At 45.6% G+C, this 12644-nt stretch overlaps 1 protein-coding gene across 1 annotated transcript; it reads right to left on the bottom strand.

The window, feature by feature from the left end:
* Positions 1-7517: 7517 nt before the first annotated feature.
* Positions 7518-12412, bottom strand: LOC311145541 (transmembrane protein 121-like; the record flags this gene model as incomplete). The annotated part of the gene is made up of 3 exons (XM_084181810.1): positions 7518-8201; positions 10059-10229; positions 12299-12412. The coding sequence occupies 3 exons, from the start codon at positions 12410-12412 to the stop codon at positions 7518-7520; spliced, it is 969 nt and encodes a 322-aa protein (XP_084037936.1).
* Between the last annotated feature and the right edge of the window lie 232 nt (positions 12413-12644).

Here is a 12644-nt window from a genome sequence, read left to right as displayed (position 1 = left end):
TCCACCGTCGTTGCCCCTACGGAAACACTTACACACCGCCCGAAACACTGATCAGACCATCCCTTGAGAGCCCTCTGTTGCCATGAAATGTTGGGGTCATGAGATGTTAACCAGGGAAGCCCCAACACCACGGGAAACGCAGGAGAATCAATCAAATACAAACGTAGTATCTTCTCATGGCCCTCTTGCGTTTTCATCCTGAGAGGCGCTGTGACTTTCCTAATCAATCCTGACCCCAAAGGGCGGCTATCTAGGGCATGGATGGGGAAGGGCACATCAACAGGTACAATAGGAATCCCTAACTTATAGGTGAATTGGCGATCGATAAAATTCCCAGCTGCGCCTGAATCTACTAGCGCCTTATGCTGGGAGTGAGGAGAAACCTCTGGAAACACAACTTTAATACACATATGCGCAACAGAGAGGTCTGGGTGAGTTGGGTGCCTACTCACCTGGAATGACTCATCAGTGCGCTGCCTACTGCCTCGATTCCTAGGAGACCCTCCCCAGCACCGACCAGCAGTGTGTCCTCTGCGGCCACAGTTGGTGCAGGGGACGGCCTCCCTCCTGGTCTCTCTCCTGGTCTCCCTAGCACCAGCACCTCCGAGCTCCATAGGGGTCGGCTCGGAAGTGCTGGGGGATGGAATGGACGGCCCTGAATCCGAACGTCTGCGGGTAGCCAACAGGGTATCCAGGCGAATGGACATGTCCACCAGTTGGTCGAAGCTGAGGTTGGTGTCCCTGCAGGCCAATTCCCGACGCACGTCCTCCCTCAGGCTACAGTGGTCGATGAGGGCCCACTCATTCCATCCCGCGTTGGCAGCCAGCATCCGGAAGTCCAGCGCGAACTCCTGTGCGCTCCTCCTCCCCTGTCTAAGGTGGAATAGACGCTCACCCGCTGCTTTACCCTCTGGTGGATGATCAAATACTGCCCTGAAGCGGCGGGTGAACTCTGCATAGTTGACAGTAGCGGCATCTATTCCCCCCCACTCGGCATTGGCCCAATCCAGCGCCTTGCCGGACAGACAGGAGATGAGGGCGGACACGCTCTCGTATCCCGAGGGCACCGGGTGGATGGTTGCTAGGTAGAGTTCAACCTGGAGCAGGAAACCCTGACACCCGGCCGCTGTGCCATCATAAGCCCTCGGGAGCGAGAGCCGAATCCCACTGGACCCCGGAGGTGAAGCTATGGGCATCGCCGATGGTGGTGGTATCGTTGGAGGAGGCATAGGCAGACCCCCTCTTTCCCATCGCTCAATAGTGCTCACCACCCATTACATGGTGGTGCCGAGAGCCTGGATCATGGCCGCTTGGTGTTCGACGCGTTCCTCCATTGATCCAGCTGGCACCGCCGCTCCTGCTGACTCCATGAATGGTGTCTGATTCTGTCAGGGCGATGTGTATGCGGTGAGCGAAGTCAAGCGCAGGACACCGAGCTACTGGCAGACAAACTTTACTAGCACAGTAATCAAAATACAAACAAAACCTCCAAACAGGGAGGAAACAAACTACGCATACACCTGAACACTGCCGACCTCACGGAAAACAATCACACACAATAACCAATGAGAGACAGGGGGTTATAAAGGGAATACAATATAACATAATGGGAAACAGGTGAAAACAATCAGGACAAACTAGACAAACACCGAAACATAGATCGGTGGCAGCTAGTTCTCCGGGGACGACGAACGCCGAAGCCTGCCCGAGCAAGGAGGAGGGGCAGCCTCGGCTGATTCCGTGACAGTTATACATTTTTAAAACATTACAATACATTCATAACAGATTTCACAACATATTAAGTGTGTGCTCTCATGCCTCTACTCTACTACCACATATCTATAACACAAAATCCATGTGTACGTGTGTCTAGTGCATATCTTATCTTGTGTTTTTATCCATGTGTCTATGTTTGTGTTGCTTCACAGTCCCTGCTGTTCCATAAATTGTGTTTTTATCTGTTTTTTAAATCAAATTTTACTGCTGGCATGAGTTACTTGATGTGGAATAGAGATCCATGTAGTCATGGGTCTATGTAGTATTGTGCGCCTCCCATAGTCTGTTCTTGACTTGGGGACTGTGAAGAGTCCTCTGGTGGAATGTCTTGTGGGGTATGCATGGGTGTCCGAGCTGTGTGCCAGTAGTTCAAACAGACAGCTCGGTGCATTCAACATGTCAATACCAAACCACAAGTAGTGATGAAGTCAATCTCTACTCCATTTTGAGCCAGGAGAGATTGACATGTTAGCTCTCTGGTATGATTCACACCGGTGAAGAGAAAGAGACAGACTTCAAAGGAGAGGTAGTCAGATCTGCAGGGTGATAAAGGAAGGTGGTGGTGGTGTGTATGTGTACACGTGTACATGTGTGTGTGTGCGTGTGCGAGTGTGTGTGTGTCTCAGGGGGCACAGAACCTTAGCCAAGACCTTGGACTGCAGATGATGATCAATTCCCCCAACACCCTGAGTTATGATGTGTTTAAAATTGAATATTTTAATAGACTTATGGCTGAGAAAATAAATGGGGCCACAGCTAAATACACCAGCCTGACCCCATTACTTACGGCGAGTGGGCCATTCATTTGGTGATGTGACAGACCTGTGATTTATTAGTTAATCTTTTCTCTCTCTCTCTCTCTCTCTCTCTCTCTCTCTCTCTCTCTCTCTCTCTCTCTCTCTGTCTTTCTCTCTCTCTCTGTCTCTCTCTCTCTCTCTCTCTGTCTTTCTTTCTTTCTCTCTCTCTCTCTCTCTCTCTGTCTCTCTCTCTTTGTCTTTCTCTCTCCTCTCTCTCTCTCTCTCTCTCTCTCTCTCTCTCTCTCTCTTCTCTCTCTCTCTTTCTTTCTCTCTCTCTCTCTCTCTCTCTCTCTCTCTCTCTCTCTCTCTCTCTCTCTCTCTCTCTCTCTCTCTCTCTCTCTCTCTCTCTCTCTCTCTCTCTCTCTCTCTCTCTCTCTCTCTCTCTCTCTCTCTCTCTCTCTCTCTCTCTCTCTCTCTCTTTCTCTCTCTCTCTCTCTCTCTCTCTCTCTGTCTTTCTCACTCTCTCTCTCTCCCTCCCTCTCTGTCTTTCTCTCTCTCTCTCTTTCAATTCAATTCAATTTGCTTTATTGGCATGATGTAACAATGTACATATTGCCAAAGCTTACTTTGGATATTTACACTATTAACATAATTAAAATAATAATAATGAATATTGTCAACGGGACAACAGCAACAACAATAACCAAGGGTCAAAATAACCATTTGAACAATAACAATATAGAGGACGTGTGCAGGTTGGCTGGTCTGTCAGACACTGTCCCTCATCTTATGGCAGGCAGCAATGTCATGTGCTGCCAACCCACAGCTCTATGCGTCCTCCCCCAACAGGACGGGTAGCCTATCCTCATCAGAGAGGTATTTGAAACCTTGAAAAACTGTTTCAAATTTGGGGAAATGACACTCTCTAATTGTTTTATATTTTAAAAAATGTGTCAGGAAATGCAGCTTTGTCTCAGGTTCTGCTGTGGTGCAGTGGTTACACAGCCTTTCCTCTACAGGGAGCCAGGTTTTCCTGTGTCTACCCTTCTCAATGGCAAGGCTCTCTCTCGCTCTTTCTCTCTCTCTCTCTCTCTCTCTCTCTCTCTCTCTCTCTCTCTCTCTCTCTCTCTCTCTCTCTCTCTATATATATATATATATATATATATATATATATATATATATATATATATCTGTCCCTTGGCTGGGCTCTGTCTCTCACACTCACTCTCCTCCTCTCTCTCAGCTGGGCTGGTCTTTCTCTTCCTCTCTATCTCACCCCATCATGTTTATTATCATGTTTTACATGTACTCATGACAATAGAGGCAGACTTGTGGCTTGTGTAAGCTATAATGTGCAGAGAGCTATCATTCAACGATGATGAGCCATGTACGTGTATGTGTGTTTGTTTGTACACTATATACAAAAGTATATGGACACCCTTTCAAATTTGTGGATTTGGCTATTTCAGCCACACCCATTGCTGACAGGTGTATAAAATTGAGCACACAGCCATCTCCATAGACAAACATTGGCAGTAGAATGGCCTTACTGAAGAGCACAGTGACTGTCAACGTGGCACCGTCACAGGATGCCACCTTTCCAACAAATCAGTTCGTCAAATTCCTGCCCTGTTAGAGGTGCCCCAGTCAACTGTAAGTGCTGTTATTGTAAAGTCGAAACATCTAGTAGCAACAACGGCTCAGCCACGAATTCGTCTGTCCTCGGTTGCAACACTCACCACTGAGTTACAAACTGCCTCTGGAAGCAACATCAGCACATTAACTGTTCGTCGGGAGCTTCATAAAATGGGTTTCCATGGCCGAGCAGCTGCACACAAGCTTAAGCTCACCATGTGCAATGCCAAGCGTCGGCTGGAGTGGTGTAAAGCTCCCTACCATTGGAATCTGGAGCAATGGAAACGCGTTCTCTGGAGTGATGAATCCCGCTTCACCATCTGGCAGTCCGACGGACAAATCTGGGTTTGGCGGATGCCAGGAGAACGCTACCTGCCCCAATGCATAGTGCCAACTGTAACGTTTGGTGGAGGAGGAATAATGGTCTGGGGCTGTTTTTCATGGTTCGGGCTAGGACCCTTAGTTCCAGTGAACGGAAATCTTAATTCTACAGCATACAATGACATTTTAGACGATTCTGTGCTTCCAACTTTGTGGCAACAGTTTGGGGAAGGCCCTTTCCTGTTTCAGCATGACAATGCCCCCTTGCACAAAGCGAGGTCCATACAGAAATGGTTTGTCGAGATTGGTGTGGAAGAACTTGACTGGCCTGCACAGAGCCCTGACCTCAACCCCATCGAACACCTTTGGGATGAATTGGAACGCCGACTGCGAGCCAGGCCTAATCGCCCAACATCAGTACCCAAACTCACTAATGCTGTTGTGGCTGTCCTCGCAGTCCCCGCAGCAATGTTCCAACATCTAGTGGAAAGCCTTCCCAGAAGAGTGGAGGCTGTTATAGCAGCAAAGGGGGGACCAACTCCATATTAATGCCCATGATTTTGGAATGAGATGTTTGATGAGCAGGTGTCCACATACTTTTGGCCATGCATATGTGTGCGTGCGCATGTGTTTACATTTATGTGTGTGCAGGGCTTTTACTAGGGCTTTTACTTTAAAAACCTTAGACTGACCTCCTGTATTGCCTCCTTATTGTCCAGGGGGAAGTGGCCACAGAATCAGCATCAGCTAGTGACCCAGAGGCCCGGCCTGTGCTCTGCTGTGATGTGATGGACGAGCGGACACAGGCTCACAGAGACTATTTTTTATCACCGGACCCAGCGGTGCTACCTGGCAGACTCACCCAATCAGCCGACGCTAAATTGCTTTCTGCAACCCACTGATTCTCCTCCACTGATGCTGCTTCTCTATCCGACTATACTCAATCCTTTTTTTATGTCTTCTCTAATTGCAGTAATCTGTTCTCTCTCTGGTTCTTGCTACTGTATAGCGAGCGCTGGTTGTCCTTTTCATACTCCTGGGCCACAGCACCCAAAGAGTCATTTACAGAACTAAGTAAGAGTTGAGCATCTTATTGTGCATGGTACTGTTTAGCCTGGGTCCTATAGCCTACATTAGTGGTCCCCATAAAATTCAAATTTGGAGGTAGTCAGTCATGCATACCGGTAATATTATATGTTGCTATGTTGTCATCCATCACAGATAGCAGATGCATAATAATACCTGGACCAGGCCACTGGAAATATGATGTTTTCCTTGATCAGAATGAGAAGTAAACACTGTGTGTATCTCTCAGCTAAACACATATTTGGTATTGTGAGTGTTGTTTGAGAGTTAGGCCTTTCATGTTTTATGCAACAGATTATGCATGCATGTTTCCTGCCAAAGAGAGAGCATATTAATATTATAAAAGATTATTTTTCATGGTAGATATAGTTTATATGATGTGTGTATCACACACAAACAAACACACACCACACATGCCAACACACACACCCAAACACAGTACACACATGTATAATGCTAAATAGGCACACAGACTTAGACACATTGAGAAACTATAGGTCCTGTGAACCTTCTTTATTCCTCAATCTACAGATATTGCTGAGCTCAGTGAAACACACAGGTCTGTAAATCACCTGTTATTACAGCCTCTGAGTCACAAGGAGTTGATATAGTCAGGACCCATATTCACAAAGTATCTCAGAGTCGGTGTTCTGAACTAGGATCAGGTTTCCCCACTTATTAATTATGATTTATAAGGCAAACCTTTTTCCTAGATCAGCACTCCTACTCTGAGATGCTTGGTACATACAGGCCCTTGTGTCTGACAATAACGTCTTGTGACTCTAAGGCTGTCCTAATATGGACACTGTACATATGGTCTGGTCGCATACTTTAAAATCCACACAGTACCAGGGACATCCCCTTTTGAGAGGCTTACACCTCCAACCCTCCAACCCTCCAACCCTCCAACCCTCCAACCCTCCAACCCTCCAACCCTCCATCCCTTTATCCCTCCATCCTCCCACCCACACACACTGCCCATCTCCCCAACCCTCCCCCCCCCCACTCCCACCCTCACCCTCCCTCCATCTCTCTCTCTCTTGCTTTCTCCTCCACCCCCACATACCAACTCTCCGTCTCTTTGTTTCCCTCTATCCATCCTTGCTCTGCAATTCTCTCGCAGAGGATAGAAATCCTCAAATGAATGCCACTTCAATGACAGTGGCTATATATACATATCTTTAAAATGACAAAGAGAATCACAGCAGCACACCAACACATAAAAACATAGCCAAAAAGTCAAAAAAGTCAAAAAAGACAGGGAGTTTACAGTAGACCTGGCTTCAAATACTACTTTAATTAAAAAATACACTTTTACTGTTTGTTCTAGTCTGCCTGGAGTGCCAGATGGGTGTGGTTTTCACTCTTGCTACTATTCCATTTGTTCCATTTGTGTCAGGCAAGCTCAATCAAGTCCAGATAAAGTATCTGACATTATTTCAAATAGTATTTGAACCCAGGTACGGTTAACAGGTAGACTATGAGCTCATATCTGCTGAGCTGGGCTGGGTTTTGTCTCTGAGGTCACCTGTATTTGTCCCTCTGTCTGTTAGTCCACCATAGAGAAGTATAGAAACACACACAATAGAATAGAAAACACATCAGTCTTTATCAGAATGATCTCATCAGTTCATCTGGGAGGCTGGCTGGCAAGGCGCTGGGCCGTTTTCCTGAGCTGGAGTGATATCAGTGAAACGTGTTGTTTCTTTCTGCCACCCCATAGGACCGGAACAGTCTTGGTTGAGGTCATACTGAGCTCTGAGAAGTCTAGTCCACTCTAGCTGAGCTCAGGGTCAGACACTTACCACCCTTTTCACACTACTGAGCCAAGCTAAGCCAAGCTGTACTGCGATGGTAGTTGCTGAACCTGTGCTGGTAAGCACAATGTAAAAGGTCAATATCACAACATGGATCCGGTCGACATAATAGTGTGAAAAGGATCTAACTATCCATGGGCGAGGGTCATGTGTCTATGACCTCGGTCGGTGATGGTTCGTCAGAGAGGCTAGTGGTGGCATTGGGCAGGGTCTGGTTGTGCCTGTGGCTGTGACCCACAGAGTTCCCTTGCTGCAGCTCCAGGGCTATACCTACCATGCTAGGGTCCTGTGGAGGGAACTCCTTCACCTGCCTCCTATACTCCAGGAACGTACAGGCTTTTGTGGCTATAGCCACCACGTTCTTCCCTATAAAGATGGTAGACACCCTACTATCCTGGAACAGCACCATGTTAACCCCGCGGATCAAGATCGTGACTATGTTTATAGTAACTAGACTAAGAACAGGGTACAGCATCATCTTCTGGGGCGAGACGTGCTCCCCCTGGACACTGATCTCAGAGAGGGAGACGCAGGGCAGGGTGAGGAGCAGGATGTAGCAGTAGAAGAACATCAGTCCCTCGGCCCAGATGGGCAGGCCGGTCCGCTGGGGCTCCCACAGGTTGGCCTGGATGTCCAGAACATCCAGCAGGTCCAGGGCCACCCAGAACAGCTTCCCCCGCATGTCCTCCTTTTTCCTGAAGGTCCTCACGTATTCCATGCTGTCCAGAGCCACCAGGACCAAGTATAGCCCCGGGACGCATACAGAGAGGAGTAAGGTTAGAGCCTTCCGGGCCACTGTCTCCAGGCTCTTCCTGTCCGCCTTGTAGTTCTATAAGATATAAGATATACTTTATTGTCACACAGATACTGAAACGTGTCTTTTTCAATATCTCTGTGGGTATCCCCCCACCAAGACACACACATACAGTGCATTCGGAAAGTATTCAGACCCCTTTTTCCACATTTTGTTACGTTACAGCTTTATTCTAAAATGGATTAAATAAAAAAGTTTCCTCATCAATCTACACCCAATACCCCATAATGACAAAGTGAAAAAAGGTTTTCAGAATTTTTTGCAAAGGTATTAAAAATAAAAAACAGAAATACCTTATTTACATAAGTATTCAGACCCTTTGCTATGAGACTAGAAATTGAGCTCAGGTGCATCCTGTTTCCATTGATCATCCTTGAGATGTTTCTACAACTTGATTGGAGTCCACCTGTGGTAAATTAAATTGATTTGGAAAGGCACACACCTGTCTATATAAGGTCACACAGTTGACAGTGCATGTCAGAGCAAAAACCAAGCCATGAGGTCGAATGAATTGTCCCTAGAGCTCCGAGACAGGATTGTGTCGAGGCTCAGATCTGCAGCATTGAAGGTCCCCAAGAACACAGTGGCCTCCATCATTCTTAAATGGAAGAAGTTTGGAACCACCAAGACTCTTCCTAGAGCTGGCCGCCTGGCCAAACTGAGCGATCGAGGGAGAAGGGCCTTGGTCAGGGAGGTGACGAAGAACCCGATGGTCACTCTGACAGAACTCCAGAGTTCCTCTGTGGAGATGGGAGAACCTTCCAGAAGGACAACCATCTCTGCAGCACTCCACCAATCAGGCCTTTATGGTAGAGTGGCCAGACGGAAGCCACTCCTCATTAAAAAGCACATGACAGCCCGCTTGGAGTTTGCCAAAAGGCACCTAAAGGACTCTCAGACCATGAGAAACAAGATTCTCTGGTCTGATGAAACCAAGATTGAACTCTGTGGCCTGATTGCCAAGCGCCACGTCTGGAAGAAACCTGGCACCATCCCTACAGTAAAGCATGGTGGTGTCAGCATCATGCTGTGGGGATGTTTTTCAGAGCCAGGGACTGGGAGACTAGTCAGGATAGAGGGAAAGATTAATGGAACAAAGTACAGAGAGATCCTTGATGAAAACCTGCTCCAGAACACTCAGGACCTCAGACTGGGACGAAGGTTAATCTTCCAACAGGACAACGACCCAGCCAAGACAACACAGGAGTGGCTTTGGGACAAGTCTCTGAATGTCTTTGAGTGGCTCAGCCAGAGCCCGGACTTGAACCCAATCGAACATCTCTGAGAGACCTGAAAATAGCTGTGCAGCGACGCTCCCCATCCAACCTGACAGAGCTTGAGAAGAATGGGAGAAACTCCCCAAATACAGGTGTGCCAAGCTTGTAGCATCATATCCAAGAAGACTCGAGGCTGTAATCGCTGCCAAAGGCGCTTCAACAAAGTACTGAGTAAAGGGTCTGAATACTTATGTAAATATGATTTCAGTTTTTTATTTTGAATAAATTAGCAAAAATTTGCTTTGTCATTATGGGGTACTGTGTGTAGATTGATGAGTTTAAAAAATGATTGAATCCATTTTAGAATAAGGCTGTAACATAACAAAATGTCGAAGAAGTCAAGGGGTCTCAAAACTTTCCTAACGCACTGTACACCAGTGTTAGTCGTAGTGCAGCGTCTCTCGATCAGTTTAGGGGTTAAATATCCTGCTCAAGGGCACAATGGAAGGAGATTGTACTGTATATGGGATACTGATGCCAGCAACCCTCTGGTTACCGGCCCGCTTCCCAACAGAATTGTATATAGTCGGTGCTGGGATTCGAACCGGCAACCCTCTGGTTTCTGGCCCACCTGTCTAACGTTTAGGTTACCTACCTGGAAGACAAAGTAGAGCTTGATTTCCAGGACGAAGATGTAGAGGAACCAGAGGATCATGGCGTAGCCGCGTTTGGCGGTCTTCACCTCAGCCCCGACCCACACTGCCACGTAGCGCAGCACGATGAGGAAACAGATGTCTCCCACCAGCACGATGATGCACACCCCGATCTACAAATGCACACCATATTGTATTTATGTAACGTGCATTTAAAATAGTAACACAGTTGTTACAGTTAAACAATACATTAAATGACTTTTTTTTTTAAACAATTGAGAGACAATGAAAGAGATGTCAAACCACAAAGGATGTCAAAACAGTAAAATCATTCATTAAAATATAAAATAATATGTTTCTTAAAGTGTAATTCAAAGCTACAGTCTGCGATTGGTACATCTATTGTTGGACTTTTAAAATTTGTGATGTATAGCTTTCTTCTTTTTTAAATCCCAGACAATGGTCGCATTCCCCTGCTCAGACGTTGCATGCATCAACCCAACCTAATCAAACGCATTATATTTGACTAAAATCCATGCCACTCCATTTAGTATGGTATGTTAATTTACGTTAGGTTACATTACATTGGCCTACCAATGTAATAGCAGTCGTACAGTATAATACGAATTGTAGGACGTATAGTATCCTACGTTTTGAACTTTTAGTATATATTATGTTCGACTGCTTAAGTATGATATATTACGTTCGACTGCTTTAGTATGATATATTACATTTGACTGCTTTAGTTTGATATGCTACATTCGACTGCTTTAGTATAATATGCTATGTTCGACTGATTTAGTATGATATGCCACGTTCAACTGCATAAGTATGATTTGCTACGTTCGACTGCTTTAGTATGATCTGCTACGTTAGACTGCTTTAGTATGATATGCTACATTTAACTGCTTTAGTATGACATATTACGTTAGAATGCTTTAGTATAATATATTATGTTCAACTGCTTTAGTATGATTTACTAAGTTTGACTGCTTTAGTATGATATGCTACGTTAGGTTATGGGTTAAAGTTAGGAGTTAGGTTAAAGGGTTAAGGTTAGGGTTAGAGTTAGGGGAAGCGTTAGCTAACATACCAAGTAGCTGCAAAGTAGTAAGTTATTGCAAAGTTGCTCAAGTTGTCTGTGATGAGATTCAAACACGCAACCTTTGGGTTGCTAGACGTTTGCGTTATACATCTACCCAACCACCCCGATCAACCACCCTCCTTTAGTTTTTGCCTTAAGTAACCTACTGTCATACCAAACGTAACATATCATCCTAATTTGAGTGTCCAGGATTTACATAGGCCAATGTAATGCAACCGAATGTAAAGTAACATATCACACTAAATGGAATGGCACGGATTTTAGTAAATATAACACGTTTTACTCTGAGACCAGGCTGATCAACCAATGGTTGCGTGCTACGTCATTGACTGACAGATTGCTATAACATATGATGTGGTTAGCTTATATGTAAAATAAAGTACCTATCCAGGCGTTGTAAGATCTGGCAGGCATCAGCAACGCCTGGGCAGAGGAGCGAGCCCAGTAGTTGTGTTCCCCTGCTCAGGCGAGGCAACGCAACAACCAATGGGCTAATTCCTGCCAGTTCACGCTGGGTTCATAGCCGAAAGAAGTATCCCAGCTGTTCTAAAAAATCATGCAGCAATTCTGCTCAAAGAACAACGGAATGGTTGTAGGGAAAGAGATGCCGAGCAGTGTTATGCTAATTATTGCCATCTATATGGGAGGTGTGAATTGCAGACAATTACCACGTGCCATGTGCTCAGATAGAAGCCATTAGCTATAGCTATTAGCCCAAACATAGAAAACCATGTTTCAAAGTTGATACATGTGCATCCAGGTATATACTTATGTGGGTGAGTCAACTTATTTGATTGACATTATTTCATTTGATTTAATATTTTTAACAAAGTCTGCTCCATTTGAAGTAGAAATCGAAAATCAACTTTATTACACGAAACAAAACATTTAATCATTTGGAGACTACAGGAAATAGGTTGACTTCTATGTTAAACAACTGCAGTCATGTCTGCTTTGGTTGTCAACAGCCTTGTGGCTATTGTAGTCTTTTGACTGTAGAAAAACAGGAATCTCTAAAGTTGTCCCAGGTGAGGCAAGCATGCGAGGGAGGGGCAACTTTGACTGCGCAATAAAGCATCTGAGCAGGGGTATGGACCCTATAGCTTTAAAAATGATAAAAACCAAATGGCCTCTTACCTTCCTGGGTCCCTGGTTCTGCTCTACCAGATAGGCGTCCATGAAGGCCATGCTGGTCATGATCACCATGGTGGTCAGGCACACGTGGCACTTGTCTGGCTGCGGCAACACCATGGTGGGTAATGGGGGTTGTAGTTCTGCTGAAATGAACTTCCTGTTGTAGTCCCACAAAAAAAGTGATGTTGTTCTACTGCATTTGTAGTCCTATTGCACTTGTAGTCCAATGGACCTGTTGTATTGTAGTCTTACTACACTTTTTTGTAATCCTATTACGCTTGTAGTCCTAGTGCTCTTGTAGTTCTACTGCACTTCTAGTCCAACTGCACTTGTAGTCCTACTTTACAGT

The sequence above is a fragment of the Coregonus lavaretus genome (genome assembly GCF_964263955.1).
Source record: "Coregonus lavaretus genome assembly, chromosome: 18".
Lineage (NCBI taxonomy): Eukaryota > Metazoa > Chordata > Actinopteri > Salmoniformes > Salmonidae > Coregonus > Coregonus lavaretus.
The sequence above is the reverse complement of the archived record's forward strand: the minus strand, read 5'-3'. Positions and strand labels throughout refer to the sequence as shown.